We start from the raw sequence: 25,979 nt of genomic DNA, 5'->3' as shown, positions 1-25,979 counted from the left end.
ACGCCGCTAAAAACGCGGCAAAAACGCCTAGTGCGCACAAGGCCTAAGTTAGAAGAACTGCTTACAACTAAGCTTGTTGCAGTATGTCCCACTACAGCGATGCTGCAAGGACGACCCATAATCTGAACACAAACCTAGTTTAACCTGAGGTATGGAGCTAAGAGAGGAACAGTGTGCAGGACTATGCTAAATGAACACGTGTGTGCAAGCCATTAGGGTATTGTCTACAACTCAACTTCTCTCTTCTTGTGGGAAAACAAGAGTGAAGTCTGGTAGGACTAATCTCTGTCATTATAGTGTTACATTTATTCACTGGCTGTGTGGACAGTACAATAAAATATAACCTTTATTAATAAATACTATTAAAAATTTTTTGATAACAATCCCAAACAATTTTGAAGCCTATCTGAAACACACAGTTAAAAATAACCGGGTTCAGATACAAGAATAGCAGTAGACTGGTAGTTGTTATCTCAGTCAAAGCTGCTACAGTTAATTCTATAAAATATGTCCAGGCCTGAACAATAATTATGCTTATGCAGACCCTTATATGCTACTGCAACACAATAAGGCCACAAGACTTCAAAGCCTGTCCATTTAGTATAGGGAGAGCCATAAACACCCCAAACTATAGGCTATCAGTTGACTATCGCCTATTTGTAGGCTAGTATAATGATGTTCTAAATGTCCCAGAATGACTGGGGAAGAAGTCAATTTAGACTCTCTTCTATATACTAGAAAAGGGTATTATATGTAAGAGAGTAGGACATCTGTCCCCGAATACACACTTCTCCCAAATAACCTTTACTTAGTCCTACTTTAATGACTGTTAGGAGTGTTAGTTCCTATAGTGAAAATTCCCTATTCAGGGTCAGGTTTACATCAATACTTCAAAGCCTGTCCCTTTAGTATAGGAAGAACCATAAACACCCCAAACTATAGGCTATCAGTTCACTATCGCCTATTAAATATATTTGTAGGCTAGTATAATGATGTTCTAGATGTCCCAGAACGACTGGGGAAGAAGTCAATTTAGACTCTCTTCTATATACTAGAAAAGGAGGGGACGTATAGAAGGGGACGGAATTTGAAGGATCGACATGTTCATAGTCACCTAGGTAAATCTGCTGAAGGTGCCACATGGCTGAACAAAAGTCCAGTTGTTGGTACTTTTAGATGTGGTTTGTGTAAAGCCTGCTTTACACGGTACGACCGATTGTGCGATTTCACAATCGATCGTACCCGCCCCCGTCCTTTTTGCATCACGGGCAAATCGCTGCCCGTGTCGCACAAAGTTAGTAACCCCCGTCACACATACTTACCTCTCGTGCGACCTCGCTGTGGGCGGCGAACGTCCACTTCCTGGAGTGGGAGGGACGTTCGGCGTCACAGCGACGTCACACGGGTGCCGGCCAATAGAAGCGGAGGGGCGGAGATGAGCGGGACGTAAACATCCCGCCCACCTCCTTCCTTCCACATAGAGACGGCGGCGGCTGCGGGAGGCAGGTGAGCTGCTCATCGTTCCCGTGGTGTCACACGGAGCGACGTGTGCTACCACGGAAACGATGGTCAACTAAAGTAAACGATATTATGGAACCTAACGAGCAGTACCCGACTCACGATTTGTGAGCGATACTGCGTCGCTAGGAGGTGTCACACAGGCCGGCATCGCCAGCGATGCCGGATGTGCGTCACAAAAACCGTGACCCCGACGATCTATCGCACGATAGATTGCCTGGTGTAAAGCAGCCTTTAGGCATGCTCGTATGTTAATAAAAGTCATAGCTTTCACAGTGAAGTGACGGGTGTAACTTACACCAATCGTGAATTCATAAATTGTAATACTATGGGCATAGTATACTTGGCTAAGTGTACATGCCCTAAAATTTATGTGGGAAAGACAATTCATCAATTTAAACAGAGGATCCTGGAACATATAGGTAACATCAGAAGGAAGGAGGATACCCCTATTTCAAAACATATGTGGGAACACCATAGAGGGAACTGTGGAGACATTTCCTTCCAGGGAGTTGAAAAAGTGAGGGCGTCTGGTAGGAGAGGAGATATGGACAATAGGGTACAGAGGAAGGAGACATAGTGGATATATGGGTTGAAAAGTGTGTCCCCTAATTGCCTTAATGAGTCGATCTCCTTTATTCCCTTTATTTAGTGATCCAATTGGATTTGGATTGATAAATTGAACTGACATAAGTAAATTCCCCACTATTAGATTAGGTGGCCTGATATGTGTCCTAAGCAAATATAAATTGGTTGCCCTTGGTCATTTAATGATCTATGCCCCATTAGCATTACCAACTATGAACGATGTGTAGCAGTGTATTAAAGTAAATGGTTTACATGTTCATAACTTCTCTGTCTGTGTTGGAATCTTCCCTGTAGTTCCTATGCATGTCTAAGAAGGCGTTTATTTGTTGTTTTGATTTTAGGCAGCTTGTTTTTAAAGATCGCTGTTTCTGTCAATCTCTGCTAGTCATGTGATAGTCCCATGACAGGATTTCTTTCTGTATCCTAGCAACACTATGACACCCCTGTGATGACACTATGTCACTTCCGGGTGATGTGGCAAGCCACTATTGGTGCGGTGAGACGGCCTGTGTGATTGGTTCACCATAACTGCGTGTCAGAAAGGAGGGGGCGGGCACTCCACTATATCACATGCAGCGTCGGGCGCGTGCTACTGACATAGGGGTCACACTGAGCATATCTGAGCCATGCAGTGTCACGCCCTGAACCAATGCAGATAGGGCTGTGAAACACTAACTATATGAGTTGCTGACACTCTATTAGGCGAGCTGTTGCCTGTGGTCTGCACATGTGGTATCTATCAAACGTGGTGCTGACATACAGAGACTTATTTTAGGTTTTTTTTTTTTTTTTAATTTTTTAAAACTTTTTTTTTACTTTTTTTATTTTATTTTACTAGTCCCCCTAGGGGGCTATAGCGATCAGCAATCCGATTGCTGATCGCTATCTGCTGATCACAGCTGTACCGCTGTAAACAGCAGAAATAGTCACTTTCTTTCTTCCTCTGCTCCGTGCCGAGGAAGAATGAAAGTGAAACTTCGTAGCACCAGGCGTCATCACATGACCCTGTGCTACGATGGCAACCACCGAACGTCACGTGATCACTCACGTGACGTCCGGAGGGGGCGGCGGTAAGAAAAAAAGATGGCCGCGCGCATATAGATCTCGCTGCCAGACTTTGGCAGCGAGATCTAAGGGGTTAATGTTCCGGGTGGAATGCGATTCCACTCGGAACATGTAGGCACACATGTCAGCTGTTGAAAACAGCTGATATGTGTGCCGATCCACGCCGCCTGCCCGCGGCAGGGGGCGGGGCTTACCGGGACACGATCCATGACGGATATATCCGTCCATGGTCGTGAAGGGGTTAACTGTGTGTTTCAGATAGGCTTTAAAATTGTGTGGAATTGTTATCAAAAATGTTTAATAGTATTTATTAATAAAGGTTATATTTTATTGTACTGTCCACACAGCCAGTGAATTTTTAATATTAGTGGACGATTTGTAGGTCGATACAGTGACTAGTGTTACATTTACTAAATTTAATTCGGAAAACCTCCTTTTGATTGTAAAGAATAAAAATAAACAGATTCAACATGATTTTGCAGAGGTCTGTGAACTTATTTATTATTTTCACAGTGGCCGCACAGGTAAAGTGAAGTATTGCATATAGTTTACTATATTCAAATGAAAGGACTGGACAGATTTGACGAGTCCTACACAGATGCCATTTCTAGTCTCTTTGTACTTAGGCTGTGTGGTATGTCCTAAATGATGGTTGCCTTAGGTGGGCTTTACACGCTGCGACATCGCTAGCAATTGCTAGCGATGTCGAGCGCGATAGCACCCGCCCCTGTCATACATGCGATATCTGGTGCTTGCTGACGTAGCGAATATTATCGCTACAGCAGCTTCACACGCCAAACCTGGTTGGCAACGTCGCTGTGACCGCCAAACAATCCCTCCTTCAAGGGGGCGGTGCGTTCGGCGTCACAGCAACGTCACCGTGACGTCACTAAGCGGCCGGCCAATAGAAGCGGAGGTGCGGAGATGAGCGTGACGTAACATCCCGCCCACCTCCTTCCTTCCGCATTGCCGGCGGACGCAGGTAAGGACATGTTTGTCGTTCCTGCGGTTTCACACACAGCGATGTGTGGTTCTGTAGGAACAACAAACAACATCGTATCTGCAGCAGTAACGACATTATGGAAATGAATGATGTGACACAGATCAGCGATTTTTTACGCTTTTGCGCTCGTTCATCGTCACACCTAGGATTTACACATTGCGATGTCGCTACCAGCGCCGGATGTGCGTCACTAATGATGTGACCCCGACGATATATCGGTAGCGATGTCGCAACGTGTAAAGCTCACCTTAGGATATGTAACATACTATACTCAATTGTCTATATGACATGAGTTATTTGTTATTGATTTTACTTACCTATATAGCTCTTTGATACTCTGTAGTGATTTATAGACATTATATTTGGTGGGTTCTGCCGGATTTTAGATTTAGTTCAGTTTGAGACCCAGACTTGACCTGAACCACAATGGAAGTCACTAGTTAGGCAGTTTGAGTCTCCTGCCATATGCAGCCAGCCATAAACAGATCAGTTCCGGGGGCGGGTGGCGGGATTTTTAATTTTTTTTTGTTTGTTGCACACTACATCCGATTACACTGTAGCTACCTCCAGTCGAGCCAATCTAACACTGCAAGGGGCTCGCACTGGGCTGAGCACCGAGCGTACACACGAACTCTGTGGGTTTTTTTTTAAAAGTCTTTGTTTGGAACAAACACCGAACCTGAGGTCTACCGTATTTTTCGGACCATAAGACGCACATTTTTTCCCCCAAATGTTGGGGGAAAGTTGGGGGTGCGTCTTATGGTCTGACTATAGGGCTGCGGCCGGGAATGAGAGTGTTGCGTGTCATCGGGGGCACGAGCAGGGTGTAGCAGCGCCTGCTCGTGACCACGTGGGCCCGCTCATTACATATGCACGCCTATCCTCCCGCCCATTTCTCAGTGCAGAAGCCGGCACTGACAGGTGGGCGGGAGGATGAGCGGGGACGAACGGGGACGCGCGCATAGCAAAGAGCCGGCCGCATGATCACCCCTGGCAATTACAGCCTGGAGTGATAATGTGCGGCTGTATTCACTGCCCCCCGCGCGTCATCATCAGCGCGGGGTGCAGTGAATCAGTGCACTCACCCGTCCCCGTGTGTGGAGCTGTCCCCCTGCTGCACGCGATGTCTTCCTGTCTGTGCCGGTCAGCTGATCTGTGCTGATCAGCTGATAGGCACAGACAGGAAGACATCGCGATGCAGCAGGGGAACGGCTCCACACACATAGGTCAGTGGCGCAGAGAGGAAGATGATCGGTGCTGGAGAGAGTGAGGAAAAGGTGAGTATAAACGTTTATTTTTTTCTCTGTGCTATAGGATACAGGCCATATACCAGGATGGTATATGAGCACGATGGGGGCATACAGCAGAATGGGAGTATATGAGCAGGATGGATGGGGGTATATGAACAGGATGGGGGTATATGAACAGGATGGGAGTATATGAGCAGGATGGATGGGGGGTATATGAACAGGATGGGAGTATATGAACAGGATGGGGTTATATGAACAGGATGGGGTTATATGAACAGGATGGGGTTATATGAACAGGATGGGAGTATATGAGCAGGATGGGGGGTATATGAACAGGATGGGAGTATATGAGCAGGATGGATGGGGGAATATGAGCAGGATGGATGGGGGGGTATACCAATAGGATGGGGGTATATCAATAGGATCGGGATATATCAATAGGATCGGGATATATGAACAGGATGGGAGTATATGAGCAGGATGGGGGAATATGAGCAGGATGCTGGTATATGAGCAGGATGGGGTTATATGAGCAGGATGCTGGTATATGAGCAGGATGGGGGTTTATAGCAGGATCATATACAAGGCAGGAGGATCATTACCAGGATGGGGTACCTTAGTAGAGAATTTGGGGACATTACCCCCATAACAGTGTCAGCAGCAGATCCTCGCCCCATATCACTGTGTCATGACCACATTTTTTGCTTAAAGTTTTATTTTCCCATTTTCCTCCTCTAAAACCAGGGTGCGTCTTATAGTCCGGTGCGTCTTATCGTCCGAAAAATATGGTAATTATATAATCATCTCTAATTATAATTACATTATATATTTACATTTTGACTGCTTGCAAGTTGTACACCCAGAGCTCACACTGCCGTCTACCAAATCGGCAAGTACGAGGTCTACACAATGTAAGATCTGATAAGTGCAATGTTGAGACAAGTTGGTAATATATGCTTTCACGACTCCTATAAGTAGATAAATTGTACCTCTGTGATAATCGTCTCAGCAGAGGTTGGCCTCTCCCTTGGCTTTGATGAGACGATGTTTACAGCGGGTGGTTGATTGTGTAAAACTGAAGATAGGCAAAGCTGTACTGTTTCTTTCAAAGCTTTTAGTTGAGATTCCTGGAGAAACAAGATCTTTAGGTCAGTTGCTGTTAGTTAAGACTTTTTATTTCTTCAAATATAAATACTGGGACTCATATTTGAGGATATTTTTGAAAACCGAAGTTTCTTAAATTTTGAATCCACAATTGTTCCGAAGGTCTGATAATCCAGCACAGAAATAATATGAATAGATGATAACATTTTATTTTTTATCTTCTAAGAGGATCTATTCACCGAGTATCAAGTTCATGCCAAACGTCCACTTAGGCTTGCATTCTTTGAGAATTAATTAAACAAAAAAAGTTGCCGACTCCATTTTCCACACTGGAGAAACATCATTGGGACAGATAATGTTGGTTTGTTTAGCCAAACGTCTTTCCCATAATGTAGGTAAAAAATAAAACTTTCTTCATGCGCTACTTAAAAAGTCATCACACAATATAGTATAAATTTCCTACACGTTTCAAACTGTTAACCAGTCCTTGATCTATGACTAACTTTTTTACAGTCAGACATGAGTAGGTAATTTATACTATATTGTGTGATAATTTATACTATATTGTGTGATAATTTATACTATAGTGTGTGATAATTTATACTATAGTGTGTGATAATTTATACTATATTGTGTGATAATTTATACTATATTGTGTGATAATTTATACTATATTGTGTGATAATTTATACTATATTGTGTGATAATTTATACTTTATTGTGTGATAATTTATACTATATTGTGTGATAATTTATACTATATTGTGTGATAATTTATACTATATTGTGTGATAATTTATACTTTATTGTGTGATAATTTATACTATATTGTGTGATAATTTATACATTATTGTGTGATAATTTATACTATATTGTGTGATAATTTATACTTTATTGTGTGATAATTTATACTATATTGTGTGATAATTTATACTTTATTGTGTGATAATTTATTCTATATTGTGTGATAATTTATACTTTATTATGTGATAATTTATACTATATTGTGTGATAATTTATACTATATTGTGTGATAATTTATACTATATTGTGTGATAATTTATACTTTATTGTGTGATAATTTATTCTATATTGTGTGATAATTTATACTTTATTGTGTTATAATTTATACTATATTGTGTGATAATTTATACTATATTGTGTGATAATTTATACTTTATTGTGTGATAATTTATACTATATTGTGATAATTTATACTATATTGTGTGATGACTTTTTTAAGTAGCACTGGAATAAAGTTTTATTTTTTACCTAACCCAGCAGCATTCATATTTGTATGTCCAAATCCCCTGCTTAACCAGCCATGTATAATTCTATTCATCTATTCACTAATATGAACGCTTAACCTCTTCATGACCAATGACATATAGGTATGTCACTGGTCGTGTCCCTTCCTTTGGTGTAGGCTCACGTGCTAACCCCACGTCTTCCCCCACACATGTCTTCTCATCTGATCAGCGAATATGTGCAGCTAACAGGTGTGGGTGGATCAGAGATGTTAACCTGCTAGATCACGCTGTCAAACTTTGTCAGTGCAATCTAAGCCGCGCCAATGAGGATCACGCCATTTCTCGATGCCATCTGTGACCCCGTGACATGATCACCAGGCGCCGATGGTTTATCATGACAGCGAGGGATCAGATGATGACCCTTGTTGCTGTGATTACTCACCGCCAGCTGAGCACTGGCAATCACAGGAGATGATCACTTTTGCTGTGCAGAGCTGTGATTGGTGTGCTTTAAAAGTGCCTATTAAAATGAATGGACTGTATTTTTGAAGTGTAGATGTGTCACATGACTCTCCCAAACTAGAGACTTGTGTTGTGATATCCATTTAAGACTGTTGTCAATAGATGAACCCCCTAAATATATAGCAAGATATATCAGATTATGAGTTCATGGTGTAAATATTCATTAGTCTCCTGCATGATAACAAGCACTTACGTTATCCAGTGAGGCTGATTCCATTTCTCTCTTCGCCACTGTTAACTTCTGCTCCAAATCTGTTAGTTGTTGTGCCTGTTAATGAGAATTAGAGAAGAACCTCAGCCATATCGTCAGGAGAAACAAACAGAATCAGCCATTCATTGAGCTGTAATGCTACTGGCTGTGTAACTCATAAACATGTATGGCCATTTATAATGTGCTATTTAATTAACTAATTATGAACTCGCAGATGGTAGCTTAGAATCATGGCTCCCTCATTCTCTAGGAAAGTCTATTAAAATGATTTGTACTCTCATAAGTAAACATCTTAGGGCTTAGCATTTCTAAAGAATACACACATCAACTTCCAGGAACACACCTGCTTTATGGTAATAAAGCAATCCTGAATTGTCAAGAATGTATGAGTATAATGCATGTTTTATTACTTTGTATATTTATCTGTCATTATATTTATATACTGTTAACAATTGCTGCCCGGTTGCCGAACTGGTTGAAACTGTGACAAGCACATGAAAAATACATATTGTTTACACAGAGCATTGGCTTATAAATTTCTTATAAAATATACGGGCGTAATATATTTTGCAAAGAAAATGTGCTGTTTCTGCATGAGGTGCCCCGTGCTGTAGTATATAAGGCACCGATAGATATTGATGACTCTTAATAACTCGTTGTGTTAGAAAGATTCATAGTCAATTGCTGTCACATTGTAACCAATGAGTACAAGAGGTAAGAAATAAAATCTGATTCCTCCCTGCAATAAATTTTCTTGTAAATTACTTTTTCTATGTTATATGCAGTAGAACTTTGTCATAAATAGAGTAGATCTTTGGCAACCACATAGGTCATTGTGTAGAGTCAGTAAACCCTTTGGACTGGATAGGAAATTGTATTGCATTTTCAACCAAGGCGATAGTAGGAATTCATGTTTTGGGGTGCAATTTCTTGGGGGAGAGACAGATTGACATTTGTAACAGCTAAGTATTTTTTTTAGCTTCAAATTACAGATGAAAGGAATGTGTTGTCTCATCTAATCCGACAGTCTATTATCTATTGGAGGCCAGACAACTGATTGTGGAAAGAGAGAGATCGGGCATGTTGGTTTTTTCTAGGGATAAGCAAACAGCAGTGTTGTCTGTTGGCAGCTTTCCCTTGATCTGGATGACCTGTTATTCTGACTATTGTCATTGTCTGATCTACAACACTCCAAGCTAAAGGTCCAGTCACACTAAGCAACTTACCAGCGATCCCAACAACGATAGGGATCGCTGGTAAGTTGCTAGGAGGTTGCTGGTGAGATGTCACACTGCGACGTTCCAGCGATCCCACCAGCAACCTGACCTGGCAGGGATCGCTGGAGCGTGGCTACACGAGTTGCTGGTGAGCTCACCAGCAACCAGTGACCAGCCCCCAGCGCCGCGTGGAAGATGCTGCGCTTGGTAACTAAGGTAAATATCGGGTAACCAACCCGATATTTACCTTGGTTACCACCGCACGGAGCTACACGTGCAGAGAGCAGGGAGCAGCGCACACTGAGCGCTGGCTCCCTGCTCTCCTAGTTACAGCACACATCGGGTTAATTACCCGATGTGTGCTGCAGCTACACGTGCAGAGAGCAGGGAGCAGCGCACAATGCTTAGCGCTGGCTCCTTGCTCTCCTAGTTACAGCACACATCGGGTTAATTACCCGATGTGTGCTGTAACTAAATGTGCACAGAGCAGGGAGCAGCGCACAATGCTTAGCGCTGGCTCCTTGCTCTCATAGCTACAGCACACATCGGGTTAATTAACCCGATGTGTCCTGCAGCTACATGTGCACAGAGCAGGAGCCGGCACTGACAGTGAGAGCGGAGGAGGCTGGTAACAAAGGTAAATATCGGGTATCCAAGGACAGGGCTTCTTGGTTACCCGATGTTTACATTGGTTACCAGCCTCCGCAGAAGCCGGCTCTTGCTGCCCGCACATTTAGTTGTTGCTGTCTCGCTGTCACACACAGCGATCTGTGCTTCACAGCGGGACAGCAACAACTAAAAAATGGCCCAGGACATTCAGCAACAACCAACGACCTCACAGCAGGGGCCAGGCTGTTGCTGGATGTCACACACAGCAACATCGCTAGCAACGTCACAAAAGTTGTTCGTTAGCAGCGATGTTGCTAGCGATGTTGCTTAGTGTGACGGGGCCTTTAGACCCCCATACACATTATCGGATCTACAGCACTCCGAAATAAAGCCCCCATACATGTAGGATGACTGTTACCCAAAACAATGCTTCTGAAGATCTTGCCTCTACCATACTAAGGAGTAGAGATGAGCTTACCCAAGTTCAGTTTTTCGAACTGAACACCAACTTTAAAAAAACAGGGCTCAGGCTCGGGTTCGGATGCTTTACGTGCGAACTTAACTCATGTGAGCAACGCTGTGCTCAGATACACTTGGTGCTCAGTCCTGTGTGAGCAGCTTGCAGCGTTTGAATTTTTTTTTTTAAAAAAAAGTCCCCCCCAGAAGTGATGTACTTATGGCTGGTTGTACATGGATGGAGACTCAAACTGCCAATCAGTGATTCTGAACCTCTTCAAGCCATGTTTGGACCAATGGAGGTTTGGTTTGTTTGCTGCCATTCATCTCTACTAAGGAGCTCTGTTTGGCAGCTTAACATGAAATCTGAGTATGGGAGAGCTAGATCGGCTGAAGAATTGTTTAGGCCTACCGCCATCTTACATCTATTGGGGCCTTAACTGAAAGTGCTGTGGATCAGATAATGAAAATAGCCAAACTAATAGGTCATCAGGGGCAATCCATCACCGCTACTATCAACATTGTCACCAGGAATAGGCAGCATTGGTTATTGGTATCCAGGGTAATAGGAAGGACAGGTATGTTAAAATATGCAGAAAGGCTAGGTTTCTTTGGTGAAAGAAAAGAGAAAAAATATTTAGATGTTTGCCACTTCTTTTACACTGATAGCTTATCCTTAGGACAGGTCATCAATGTCTTATAAGTCGGGGTAGACATCCCACACCCCCACTGATCAACTGTTCACGGTGCTGGCGGTGACAGCAAGACGCCAAAAAGACTTAGTTTTGGATATGACCAGTCTTCTGATGGGGACTGGAGCCAGGTACTGCACATCCACCCCCTATTCAAATCATAGGAAGCAGATGTGCAGTACCCGGCTGCAGCCACTATGAGAAGACTTAAAATGCTCAGTTCTGGAGCTGACCAGCTTCCTGTTACCGCCACCGGTAACGAAAACAGCTAATCAGCGGGGGTGTCGAGTGTCAGATCACGTCCAATCACACATTGATGACCTCTCCGAAGGATTGGCTATCAACTTAAAAATAGTTGACAACCCCTTTAGTATTCCAGATCATGTTAACATCATTGTCCATTCAGAAACATCACTTTTGTCTGAGCCAAGAACAGAGAATATAAAATATCATTAAGATCAAAGTTTGATTTATATGTTAGAAGTTAGCGTTATCTTGTTGACTTTACATTTTATTCCATCATCAAGAAAACAGAGAATCATACATGTTAAATATTTCACCTTTTATTCTTTATTGTATAATTATTTTGCTTGTTTTTGTTTGTCATCTTGTTTTTCTTTTTTGCCAGCACCATCCACAAAATATCCTAATGCAGAAAACTGTAGATCATAACTTGACCTGCTCATGGCTTTTGCTATGTCAAGTGTTCAGTCATTGCTTTCTGCATCAAGATATCTTTTTGTAACATGATATACTGTAGTTAACACATTGGCCCCAATTCATTATTGCATTTTTGTTTAGTTTTTGTTCTTATTCATTTACGTCTTATTCTTTTTTTACTATTTCAGTTTGTAAAAGTCTATTTTAAATATGTCACTTGATTTTTTCTATTCGCAAATGTTGGTTGGGTGATTATATATGAACAAGCTATTTTTGCTCAACTATTCAGGTATTTTGCAAATATGGGACGTTGTGATAAAAGTCGCCAACTGAGTAAAAGACCAAAATAAAGTACACGTTTAATTTCGTGCAAAATTCATGAACTACTTGCACCATTTTGATGAATTTGGTGCAAAAAAATTAACGAATACCACAAGACAAAAGAATAAATTGACTTAAAAAAAAACTGTAAATGATAAATTGGATCAAATGTGTTACATAAATATCATATAGTGTCTATCCCCATCCCAATATAAGCATTGTTATGGACAAGATTATGAACTATTAAGAGTTATATGAAGATATCCAAAAATCAGGATTTAAGATAAGTGCTTGAACTGTGTACCACACCTATATCTGCATTCAGACATCATAAGACTCAGACAGTCTGGACTTTCATGTGGCAAGTGAATCATGCTGACATAGCTTAATATAAATTAGGAAGCAAGCACATATACAGTAGCTTATTTATTTATATATATATATATATTTTATGTTTGCCCAATAGGAGACGTTTTACGTATTGTGCAATGAAAAGAGGGAGATCATCAAGTAGTGACCACTCGATAGTTTAAAAAAAGGTTGTAAATTTATTACAGATCAAACAAATAAACAATAGAGGTTACAAGTGGGACCTCACACAGAAAGGGAAACCGATAGAGCAGAGACATACCAAAATCCAAACTTGGACATAGTCAAAAAAGAACCAAACCAGCAATACACAGTATAAAACACCAGGCCAAGTGACCACAAAACAATAATACAAATGTAGTACCAAGGAAAAGCCAATATGGTACTAATTTCCTGACTGATCGAGTGTCTGTGATGTAGACAGTGAGTCTGGTATCCCTAGTCTAGATTCACTGGTCACATCACACCCAGCACAATGGCTTGAATTTCTTTGGAACTTGATTGGGGATGCTTATCCACCCTCTGGAATATCCTGCATTGCAACCATTCATCAACTTTTCTCTGTCGTCCACGTCCAGATTAATTACAAATCTATGAGTTGTGAACTTCTTGATTTTCTTGCATATGATGAACAAAGGAACATCAAGATCTCTGGATATGGACTTGTAACCTTAAGATCATTAATATTTTTCAACAATTTTAGTTCTCAAGTCCTCAGACAGTTCTCTTTTCCTCTTTCTGTTCTCCGTGCTTCGTAAGGCACACACAGACACACAATGCAAAGACTGAGTCAACGTCTCCCCCTTTTCCTTTGGTTTCAGCTGTCATTTTCATACTGTCCACACCTGTCACTTGCCATATGTGAGTTTTGGTGAGCATCATGTATCAAACAAAGTTGTCTATCCACAATTTTGGAAAGGTGCCAACAATTTTGTTTGGCCTATTTTGGGGGATTTTTGTTTAAGTGTGTCCAATTTGCTTTTTTTTTCTCATTTCTTTGGGGTTGTTCCAATACACACAAAGGAAATAATCATGTGTAAATCAAAACAATTGAAGTCATTTTATAGGAAAAAATACTTAATTTTCTGGAACAACTTCAAGGTTGCCAACACTTTTCGGCCATGACTGTGTGTAGCAGCTATCTGATAAATGTCCAAAGCAGTTTGAAATATTTTATGTTTGATGTGAGGAAAATCCTTGCAACATATGTTCTGCAACTTTTTGGGTAATTTTTGTTTGTACATGGAAGCCAATCTAAAAGCACAGAGCTGCAGCCAGAGCCACTTGTGTGAAGTTGTTAAGGATTATCTAAAAACTTATTACAGTTATTTTCTTATAAATCTGAGCTAAAAAAACCAGCAAATATTAAGGAAAATAAATTGGAGTGATACAAATAAAATAGTACATTAAAGATGTGCTTCACTATTACGATAAATAGGCAGCTAAATAGAAAAGGGGTTCTTTACAGTTTGAGCAATCAGACTGTGGTATGCCCAAACACAAGCGGTAGTAATGGTAGAAATCACAACAGCATTTATACATGGGCTGCATGGTTTTCTCTCAACAAATGACATTTTGGGTTATAAATACACTACAGATTGAGAATGTATAACTGGTCGAGTATGTTTGAACTTAAAGGGAATCTGTAACAAGATTTTTGTTACCTAATCTGAGAGCACAGAGTACAGGATACAGCCAGGCCCCTTTACGTTAGGCCTTGCTATTCGAGTTCCTGTCCCTATGTAGTGCGTAGTTGGGGTACGGCTTGGCAGCCCGAATGATCTAATAGTATGGGCGTCGCCTAATAGGCTGCGGGCTTGTGACTGTGTTATTTGCATGTGTGAACAGGGCTCTATGCAAGCCATCAGTGTGCAGTTTTAACATCCAGCAATCGCATCCTCCATGTTTGGAAGAGTGTGTGATTCGCTCCTCCTGCACCTGTGATGCCTCCACTTAGTGGGGGTTTAGCTGTATCCTGCTGGAGTAGTAGTCTTTTGACCTGGGCAATGTACAGCTGCAGTTCCATCTTTGCTGTAACTAATGATATTTATTCCTCTTTTTTGCTTTATACTAAAATGAGAGCAGCATAATGTAGGGGAAGAGATCCTGATTCCAGCGATGTGTTACTTACTGGGCTACATAGTGTAGTTTTGAGAAAATCATTGTTAATCAGCAGGAGATTATCATTAGGGGACTACTTGGTGTGCTGCAGGTAGTCCAGCATATTCATGAGCTCTGCATAACTGCTAGATCTGCAGCAGAGAAAACATTGATTTTATCAAAATGACAGCAAACAGCTCAGTAAGTGACACATCACTGGAATCAGTGTCTCTGCCTCTATATGCTGCTCTCAGATGGGGGAGCAAAAACATGGTGACAGATTCCCTTTAGCAGACCTATGTATTACTGTATATAGGAAAAATACAAAATATTTTTCTATATGCTTTTTTACTGTGAGAACATGTGTATATGTATATATATATATATATATATATATATATATATATATATATATATTGGCTGTACTACCCGGCTTCGCCCGGGTTAATAACTGCTGTTAACAAAATAGAATGTATTAACAAAAATGTATTCTGCACACAAAAACCACAAAACAAATAGAGAGAAATGTAATTAATTAAATTGTTGCCTATACTAACTAATCAGAGCTCAGATTAATTAACTGTAGCAAAATAGAAGCTAAGCTGTGATTGGTTGCGATTGGCAGCCTGATAAATCTCCAGGCAACAGAAAGCCCTCCCCCTGACAGTATATATTACACACATTCAGCTTTATATATTAGATAAATCTAATATATAAAGCTGAATGTGTGTGTGTGTGTGTGTGTGTGTGTGTATGTCCGGGATTGGCATCTGCATCGTCGCAGCTACAGCCACAAAATTTTGCACACTCACACTTCTGGACCCCAAGAGCATCATAGGCTATGTTTTGAGGGGAAATTTTAACCCCGCTCTACAGTTATTCACCAAAAAACCTGCCTCCATTAGAGTGAATGGAGCTGGGAGCCACAGTGCAGCCAGAACTTCAGAAGAATGCGCAGTCACGCCCTTATATGGAATGTTGGCATGTCACAATGCAGCCAGGGAAAGAGACAGACACAGACAGGGAAAGAGGCAGACACAGACAGGGTAAGAAAGAGACATAGACAGGGTAAGAGATAGACACAAAAAGACAGAGACAGACAAAGAGACAGACTGACAGGGAAAGAGACAGACAGGGAAAGAGAGGGAAAGAGACAGACAGGGTAAGAGACAGACAAAGACAGGTAAAGAGACAGACAGAGGGAAAGAGAGAGACAGGGAAAGAGAGGGGAAGAGACAGATAGGGAAAGAGAGGGAAAGAGAGGGAAAGAGACAGACAAGGAAAGTGACAGAGATAATTAGACAGACAGGGAAAGAGATAGATAGACAAACAGGGAAAGAGACAGACAGACAAAGAAATAGAGAGAGAGACAGTGAGATATATACAGAGGGAGAGACAGACAGAGAATGGGAGAGAAACAGAGAGACATAGCCGGGTGCTATGTTGTGAGGCGAAATTTTAACCCCGCGCTTTCCAATTTACCAATCACTTTTGCCCCTATCTACATAATGGGGATAAAGTGAAACGAAAAGTGTTGGGGGCAAATTGACAGCTGCCAGTTGTGAACAAGGAGGACTTGAAGAATGAGGCGATGGCGCCACAGAGTATATACCGTACAGTTGCTAAGGTGGGGCCCCGACATGGGATACTCACCACACTCGGGGATATGAACGCACACACAAAATGCGCCACCCACTACCATGTGCTTGAACACATATACCACCCTCAGCACACATTTCACACATACACCAACCTCTCCACATAATCGCCCTAAAACACCCACAAGTCTGGTATTATCCTTCAAAAACAAAAATCTGATTAATAAGCAGCCAAACTACAAGAACAACAAATGTACCATATAGGAAATACAGCAGCTGTCAGTCACATGACCTGTCTATTATGTGTATGTATACTGTCAGGGGGGAGGGCTTTCTGTTGCTTGGAGATTTATCAGGCTGCCAATAGCAACCAATCACAGCTTAGCTTCTATTTTGCTACAGTTAATTAATCTGAGCTTTGATTGGTTAATATAGGCAACAATTTAATAATTACATTTCTATCTATTTGTTTTGTGGTTTTTGTGTGCAGAATACATTTTTGTTAATACATTCTATTTTGTTAACAGCAGTTATTAACCCGGGCGAAGCTGGGTAGTACAGCTAGTATATATATATATATATATATATATATATATATATATATATATATATTTTTATATATATATACATATAAGTATATATACTGTATATATATATATATATATTTATTTAGAATGTTTCTCTATATACTTTTATATAGCCATTATATACTTTTCTATAACCAAGTTATCTCTTTTATATGAGTGCGAAGGGAGAATCTGTTTTCAGATTACTGCTATAGGTCAGGGAAGCAAGTATGTGTACATCAAGGTCACCAGCTGCAGGCTGATACAAAGCAACAGAGTGCAGATGTGATAAAAGACTGGCTATCTGTGCAAGTCCAAATTCAAGGCTGAGACGTTGCATGCCAGAGACATTGGCAGAGATGGAGTCGGAAAATAGGAGGCGTTGAGAGGGAGTTCCAAAATATATACACATCACAGACTTTTTGCATATTTTTTAATATAGCCAATGACATACTTAGGGATTTTACTAAAAGATTAACTTCATAACTGCTCTATGAAAGGCTTGTAAAATAAAAGCACGTCACTCTTGTGCACCTGCTCTCACTGAGTGGGGTTTATAACAGACAGTTGTGTGGTCTAAATTCCTTTGCCGGCACTCAGTGACTATTAATCAGAGATTTCAGAAGACATTCATTGTTAAGAAGGTGATTTCCAAAACTTTGGAATTTCTCCTTGACAATGGCAATCCATCATCATCCCACGATCGCATCACAGTGGAGCTGATGGGTGGTTAGAACAACATGAGTCTTGGGCAGTGAGCTGCAAATGCAACCGCCAGAGATTGCCAGCAGCATTTAATAGGGTAACCGCTTTAGATGAAACTTTGCTCCACTCCCGAGTTTTAGAGTCAGTAGATGGCTATGCAACACAGCTATCACCTGTCATCAAAGATGTAGGCTCAGCTCCTGAAACCCAAATCAAAGACAGGTGGACAATATGTGACGTATTATTACGCCATATGCCAGCAAGGGGTTAAATAGCCAACTTGTAATATTATATCTCTCCTGCATTGGCCTCTACTAGAAAAAAAGTATTGCATAAAATAAAGAATTTTTTAGAGTTTTTGAAGTTTTCTTTTTCTATTTTTTTTTTTTTTTCAAATTAAATTGTGCAAGTCAGCATAAAAAATAAATGTAAAACAGATTCGTAGATCGCTTCTGCTACATATTCTGAATACGCATTATGTAACAAACATTTTTGATCATTTAGAAAGCCGAGAAAAGGATGGAATAACAAGCTATTTTGTTATCAGTTTCAGTACTATACAACTATTACTGCAATGAACTGGAAACAGAAATCATGTTTGTAGATTTAATAGTGACAAATTCAATGACACGTTTCATTGTTCCATTACCTTTAGGGTAAATGAAGGACAAAAAACAAGGATATTGAACCAGATGGTTATCTGTTCTTAATTTAAAATTAAAATGAAGCATGATGCAATTTATGCAAATGAAAGATTCTATAGCTTTGGAAGTCATCACTCATAAAGGACACATCGCTTAAGGGCTCTAGGAGTTTTCCTATTATTTTCTAAAAGATGTTCTTTTTTTTCCTTCTGAGATGATTCTGTACAATTTTCAAAAAATATTTGTATATGCTGATATAAAAAATATTAATGTAACTGCTATACCTAGCATGCAACACATTGTATTTCTGCATAAAATGTTACAAGGTATCATTCCACAATAATGGAGTATCCAGCCACAAAGAGTGAACAAAAGGCAATAAAAAAGTGGGAGCAACTCAAATTATTTTTTTGGCATTGTTTGGAATGGGCATTTTTATCATCTATCATTTCTATTGAACCAAGGTGGTGTCACGAACCGGGTTAGGGGGCTCCTCGTTTGCCTTCTGGAGAAGTTCCTCCCCGTACCGGAAGTCGCTCACTCCGGTCTTCTGAGCCACGGATGCTAACCAGGACTTTTTGGCATTCTGACACTAAGTGTCAAAAAGAGCTTACTGAGCATGTGTGGGATTCCTATGGGTGTTTTGTCACTATCTGAGCATGTCAGTAATGTGGCACGTTCCTATTGGCCACAGTGACATCATCGGTGATGTGGTATGTTTCAATTGGCTGCAGTGACATCATCAGTGATGTGGCAGGTCCCCATTGGCTGCCGTGACATCATCGGTGATGTGGCACATTCCTATTGGCCGGTGACGTTATCAGTGATGGGGCACAATCTTATTGGCCACCGTGACGTCATTAGTGATGTGTAGGGCTCCCATTGGCCAAAGGGGCTGGCTACACGTGGTTCCTCCATCTTGTGGACGGTACAGAGGTGATAAATAGTCCTGATGCCCACATGGAGGTGCGCACTCGTCTTTGTGCATACTGCTGTACACATCTTAGATAGGGTTAGGCGGCGAAGTCCCACCGGACTGATTGAGGGTCAGGAGGCAGGTTAGCGTGAGGCATTGCGGTCATATCCGTTGACCGAGTTAGGGTCAGTAGCTGGCGAAGCTAGGCTCCAGTGATATCAGGCTTGGGCGGCTTTGGGACCGGTGGCTAACCGGCTGTACCATATAGCAAGTACCCTGTACACTCACCACTGCATATACCCTGAGCTCTGCTAGCAGGATACGGCAAGTGTTCTGCTTGTCCGCTCCTATACATACCGTGACATATATATTACCTTCTGTGAAGGAACAGAAGTGTAATGCGCCATATAGATTCTGTGAGTTAACAGAGTTCTGTTTATTTACTATAATATTATTTCCTTATCTGATTATGTCATTCAATAGAGTTCAGTATACATACTGCAGTATTGTGTGGCTTAGAACATGGTTACTGCATACACAGGTCCTCTGTGACGGGACAGAGTCTCTTTACATCTGTTGGTACCTCTGTGTGACCTGTAACATAGAGTACCTTAGTTACCGGGTTACTGTTGGGCTTCAGTAGGGCCTTGTGCCACCAGCTGTATTTCTGCCATCACTGCACGGTGGACCCTGACCACTGGTAGTAGTATATCCTCATCTATTCCTATACCAAGAGGTCCCCCCGTAACAGGTGGTTCACCAGTTTTCATTACTGGCCACATCAATATTATGTTGAGAAACAGGGTTTCTCTCAAATACCTTGTGTTGCTAATAATGCCTGTGAGTGGTAGTCTTGTGGATCGATCACCCCCTTTGTGTGACCCCCGGGCTCCGTGAGCTCTGATATCCGGGGATGTAACGTCAACTTCCTGTTGATGTGACATCACCGCGTCCAACCCCACCTTCCTGAGTCATTGGGTTGTGGGCTGCGTTTCACCGGTCATCACAAACCAGTGTTGCTCCTGCTTGCGGTGCTCTGCAGTGAAGGAGGAGGGAGCAGGAAGATGTTGAGCTGTCACGTTGGGCTGTGAAACGCCGCCCAAAGTCCAGTCACTCAGGAAGACTGTGGTCCACCTCAGCTGAAGTGACATCATCGGACATCAGAGGTCAAAGAGCCCGAGGGCAAAGGGAGTGAGCAGAACACAACAGCGCCACTCACAGGCAATATTGGCAATCCAAAGTATTTGAGAGAAACCTTGTTTCTCAACATAACATCGATGTACCCAGTAATGAAAAGGGGTGAACCACCTCTTTAAAATGGTCATATCATCATTAGAGATGAGCGAACCGGTCACGGTTCGGCTCAAGGTTGGTTCGCTGAACGGAGCTCCCGTTCGAGTTCGGTTCGTCGAACGTTCGACGAACCGAACTCGAACTGCATAGGAAACAATGGCAGGCAATCACAAACACATAAAAACACCTAGAAAACACCCTCAAAGGTGTCCAAAAGGTGACAAACAACTCACAACACAACACAAACACATGGGAAAGTGACAAGGACAAATTCTCATGTGAAAACAAAACAGCGTTACGAGGAAAAAGAGGACGAGACACAGATATAGGCATGGCATGCCCTTCTAAAATCATGTAAAACACCGCAAGGTGACTCCAAGCGGAGTCTCCCTTTTTTCCAAAAATTGGGCCACACAGACACTCCTTCAGTGGCAGCACTTGTGCCCCAGTTGTACACTTCACAGCTAGATTTGCATCAAGCACATTCAAAAATACGCCATACTTAACCATCCCCAGGATGACTCCGGGGTAGGTAGCAAAGTCTTTCCTTATCCCAGCTCTGTTCATCTTGGATCATTTTTAAAAACAATGTAAGCAAGGGTTACTCCAAGCGGAGTCTCCCTTTTTTCCAAAAATTGTGCCACACTGACACCCCATCAGTGGCAGCACTTGTGCCCTAGTTGTACACTTCACAGCTAGATTTGCATCAAGCACATTCAAAAATACGCCGTACTTAACCGTCTCCAGGATGACACCGGGGTAGGAAGCAAAGTCTTTCCTGATCCCAGCTCTGTTCATCTTGGCTTGTTTTAAAAACAATGTAAGCAAGGGTTACTCCAAGCGGAGTCTCCCTTTTTCCAAAAATTGGGCCCCACACACACCCACCCATTCAGTGGCAGCACTTGTGCCCTAGTTGTAAACTTCACAGCTAGATTTGCATCAAGCACATTCAAAAATACGCCATACTTAACCGTCCCCAGGATGACACCGGGGTAGGTAGCAAAGTCTTTGCTGAACCATGACTTGTTCATCTTGGCTTCTTTTAAAAACAATGTAAGCAAGGGTTACTCCAAGCGGAGTCTCCCCTTTTTCCAAAAATTGGGCCCCACACACACCCACCCCTTCAGTGGCAGCAGTTGTGCCCCAGTTGTACACTTCACAGCTAGATTTGCATCAAGCACATTCAAAAATACGCCATACTTAACCGTCCCCAGGATGACACCGGGGTAGGTAGCAAAGTCTTTCCTGATCCCAGCTCTGTTCATCTTGGCTTCTTTTAAAAACAATGTAAGCAAGGGTTACTCCAAGCGGAGTCTCCCTTTTTTCCAAAAATTGGGCCCCACACACACCCACCCCTTCAGTGGCAGCAGTTGTGCCCCAGTTGTACACTTCACAGCTAGATTTGCATCAAGCACATTCAAAAATACGCCATACTTAACCGTCCCCAGGATGACACCGGGGTAGGTAGCAAAGTCTTTGCTGAACCATGACTTGTTCATCTTGGCTTCTTTTAAAAACAATGTAAGCAAGGGTTACTCCAAGCGGAGTCTCCCTTTTCTCCAAAAATTGTGCCCCACACACACCCACCCATTCAGTGGCAGCACTTGTGCCCTAGTTGTACACTTCACAGCTAGATTTGCATCAAGCACATTCCAAATCCACAAGCATTTACTCTCCCCAGGATGACACAGGTGTAGTAAATTCCTGGTGGATCCATGACTTGTTCATTTTGATGAACGTTAGTCTGTCCACATTGTCACTGGACAGACGCGTGCGCTTATCTGTCAGCACACACCCAGCAGCACTGAAGACACGTTCAGAGACAATGCTGGCAGCTGGACACGACAAAATCTCCAAGGCGTAACTGGAGAGCTCTGGCCATTTTTCTAGATTTGAAGCCCAAAATGGGCAAAGCTCCATTTGCAAAGTCATGGCATCGATGTTCATTTGGAGATACTCCTGTATCATCCTCTCCAGCCGTTGACTATGTGTCAGACTTGTTGTCTCTGGTGGCCTTGCAAAGGAGGGTCTAAAAAAATTATGAAAAGATTCCATAAAATTGCTGTTACCAGCACCAGATACAGTCCTACTGGTACGGGTAGACTGTTGAAGATGACGAGACCGTCCCATGTTTGTCAAGTTACAACTGGGAGATTCACTCCCTGCACCTGCACGGTTGTTTGGTGGAAATGTAATGGGATCAACCATTTAGACTGCATCATCAATGTAGAAATGGATTTGAACATTGCTTCAGCACTTGCCCACAAGGGGGCAGTGTCAGACTGTGCAATCACAGACACAGAGGTGGGAAATCCCCTACAGCTTGTGTGTTTGAACCAGGAACAAAAAGAGCGGCAAAGTAGTACAGACCCAGAGCTCGGCCAGGACAGAGCTACGTGTGGTCTCCCTGAACAGAGGGTTCTTTTGCAACCGGATTCTTGGAAGAATCACCCTGTGGAAGTGGGTTCTGCCATCCCCGGTCTGCTGGACTTTGTTTTCTCCGAGGATCTAACCGGACTGCAGAGCATCGCGCCCGGAGTGCATATCCAGGGGCTGTGATAACTTGACTGCAGAGCATCGCACCCTGAGTGCAAGTGCAGGGGCCGTTACCGACACAAGGGAGCCATCCATGCAACCGTGACCTCCCTTCTTCTGCTCGGTGTGCCCCGGGACTAAGAGACTGACTAGAATCCGTTACCAGCGGGAGAAGATCAAAGGAGAAGACCGAGGAGCTGCATCCCTTCAGCGCTGCACCGGGACCCATCATCGTGAGACTCCAGGCCTGCGACGTGGGAGCGGCATCTTCTTCTGGGATAGACTGGTACGTGATTGCAGGGAAAGTTAGGGAAAGTTGCCGCCATTTCTTTGTTTTTTTTTTCTCTTTTCTTTTTTTCTTTGCTGCGTACCCGGAAGGAGTGAAAATCCGGGGACTCCACCATACACATGTGCGCAGATAGTTCGGTTGACTGTGTTATAAATATGTTTCATAGTAAAGAAATGTTACTACCGGTAAAATCTGAGTATGGGGATTTTGTTGGAATAGAGCATACACACACACCCGTGGCCCTACCACCGGTCGCTTCAGAAAAGCCGAGCTAAGATCGAGTAACAGCTTCTGCTGATACTCCTGCATACGTGCGTCCCTTTCTATGGCTGGAATTATGTCACAAAATTTGGACTTGTACCGGGGATCTAATAGTGTGGCAATCCAGTAGTCATCATCACTTCTAATTTTGACAATACGAGGGTCATGTTGGAGGTAGTGCAATAAGAAGGCACTCATGTGTCTTGCGCAGCCATGCGGACCAAGTCCACGCTGTGTTTGTGGCATAGAGGTGCTACCCGTTCTTTCTTCCTCTGACATCTCCCCCCAACCTCTTTCAACTGAAATTTGACCAAGGTCTCCCTCATCCGCTGAGTCTTCCATGTCCATGGACAGTTCGTCCTCCATTTCTTCATGTTCTCCTGCACCCTCCTCAACATTTCGCCTGCTACTATGCGCCCTTGTTGATCCCTGTCCCCCATGGTCCCATGCCTGCTGCGTTGGTGATGATGAACGTCTGGACCTTGGTGATGTTGTTGTTCCTTGCGCATATGAATCCTCCTGTAGTTCCTCCCCTTCCTGTTGTCCCACCCCCTGACTCCGAATAGTGTTTAGCGTGTGCTCCAGCATGTAAATGACTGGAATTGTCATGCTGATAATGGCATTGTCAGCGCTAAACATATTCGTCGCCATGTCGAAACTGTGCAGAAGGGTGCATAGGTCCTTGATCTGAGACCACTCCATCAGGGTGATCTGCCCCACCTCTGCATCTCGTTGGCCCAGGCTATACGTCATGACGTATTGCACCAGGGCTCGGCGGTGCTGCCACAGTCGATGTAACATGTGGAGAGTCGAATTCCAGCGTGTCGGCACATCGCATTTCAGGCGATGAACCGACAGGCCGAAAGTCTTCTGGAGCGATGCAAGTCGCTCAGCTGCGGCGCTTGAACGGCGGAAGTGAGCAGACAGTTTTCGTGCCCTGGTCAGAAGGCCATCTAGGCCGGGATAGTGTGTTAAAAATTGCTGGACAACAAGGTTCAACACGTGAGCCATACAAGGCACGTGTGTCACCTTGCCCAGGCGAAGGGCCGCACCCAGGTTTGCAGCATTGTCGCACACGGCCTTACCAGGCTGCAGGTTGAGTGGAGACAACCATTTATTAATCTCTGACCGCAGAGCTGACCACAACTCCTCAGCTGTGTGACTCCTATTCCCAAGACATGTCAAGCTAAAGACCGCCTGATGCCGTTGCGCTCTGCTGCCAGCATAGTAATGAGGGGTGCTTGATTCCTTCTGCGCAGTGAGAACGCTGGTGGCCTGACCAGGCAGGCTTGGGGCGGAGGTGGAGGAGCCAGATGAGGTGGAGGAGGCAGAAGCAGTGGCGGAACTTGGACAGACAGAGGATTGACACACAAGTCGTGGGGACGGCAAGACTTGTGCAGCAAACCCTTCACCATCTATCACCATAGTTACCAAGTGCCCAGTCAGCGACATGTAACGTCCCTGTCCATGCTTACTGGTCCAAGTATCGGTGGTGAAATGCACCCGTTCACACACAGAGTTTCTCAAGGAAGCAGTGATGTTGTGTGCGACATGCTGGTGTAGCGCGGGCACACCTTTCTTAGAGAAGTAGTGGCGACTAGGCATCTGGTACTGGGGCACAGCGACAGACATAAGGTCTCTAAAATCCTGTGTGTCCACTAGGCGGAAAGGCAGCATTTCGGTAGCCAAGAGCTTACAGAGGGATAGAGTCAACCTCTTAGCTTTGTCATGGGTCGCAGGAAATGGCCTTTTATTTGACCACATCTGAGGGACAGAGATCTGGCTGCTGTGTGTAGACGGTGTTGAGTAGGGTGTCCCTGGAAAAATGCAGGTTTGTGAGGAAAGTGCAGGCGGAGACATGATGTTGCCTTCATCCAACGTTGGTGCTATCGATGTCTGATAGAGCTGTACACACTCACTTGTTTCCCCTTCCAAACCAACTGACGACCTACCAAGCAAAGTGCCTGTTGCGGTTACAGTGGTGGAAGTTGTGCATGGAAAACCAGGTGTGACAGCTGTCCCCACAGTCCTAGAAGATGAAGAGCGCGCGGATGCACTGGAAGGGGCAGGCCGTGGATGGTTCGCTCCGCTAGGCCGCATTGGAGCATGGTGAGCTTCCCACCGGGACCTATGATATTTATTCATGTGACGATTCATGGAAGAAGTTGTCAAACTGCTGAGGTTTTGACCTCTACTAACAGAATCTCGACAAATTTTACACATCACATAATTTGGGC

At 43.1% G+C, this 25,979-nt stretch overlaps 1 protein-coding gene across 2 annotated transcripts in view; it reads right to left on the bottom strand.

Moving 5' to 3' along the window:
- Nucleotides 1-25,979, bottom strand: part of LUZP2 (leucine zipper protein 2) — a 1,194,427-nt gene that overhangs the window by 326,913 nt on the left and 841,535 nt on the right. For both annotated transcript variants that reach the window (XM_075325480.1, XM_075325479.1), the window contains exons 8-9: nucleotides 8,494-8,568; nucleotides 6,414-6,551 (exon numbers count right to left, since the gene is read on the bottom strand). In XM_075325480.1, coding sequence (XP_075181595.1) covers nucleotides 6,414-6,551; nucleotides 8,494-8,568 — 213 coding nt within the window. The remainder of the gene's footprint in view (nucleotides 1-6,413; nucleotides 6,552-8,493; nucleotides 8,569-25,979) is intronic.

The sequence above is a fragment of the Anomaloglossus baeobatrachus genome, chromosome 10, assembly GCF_048569485.1.
Source record: "Anomaloglossus baeobatrachus isolate aAnoBae1 chromosome 10, aAnoBae1.hap1, whole genome shotgun sequence".
NCBI classification, from domain to species: domain Eukaryota; kingdom Metazoa; phylum Chordata; class Amphibia; order Anura; family Aromobatidae; genus Anomaloglossus; species Anomaloglossus baeobatrachus.
Note: the sequence above shows the minus strand (reverse complement) of the source record. Positions and strands in the feature narration are given on the sequence as shown.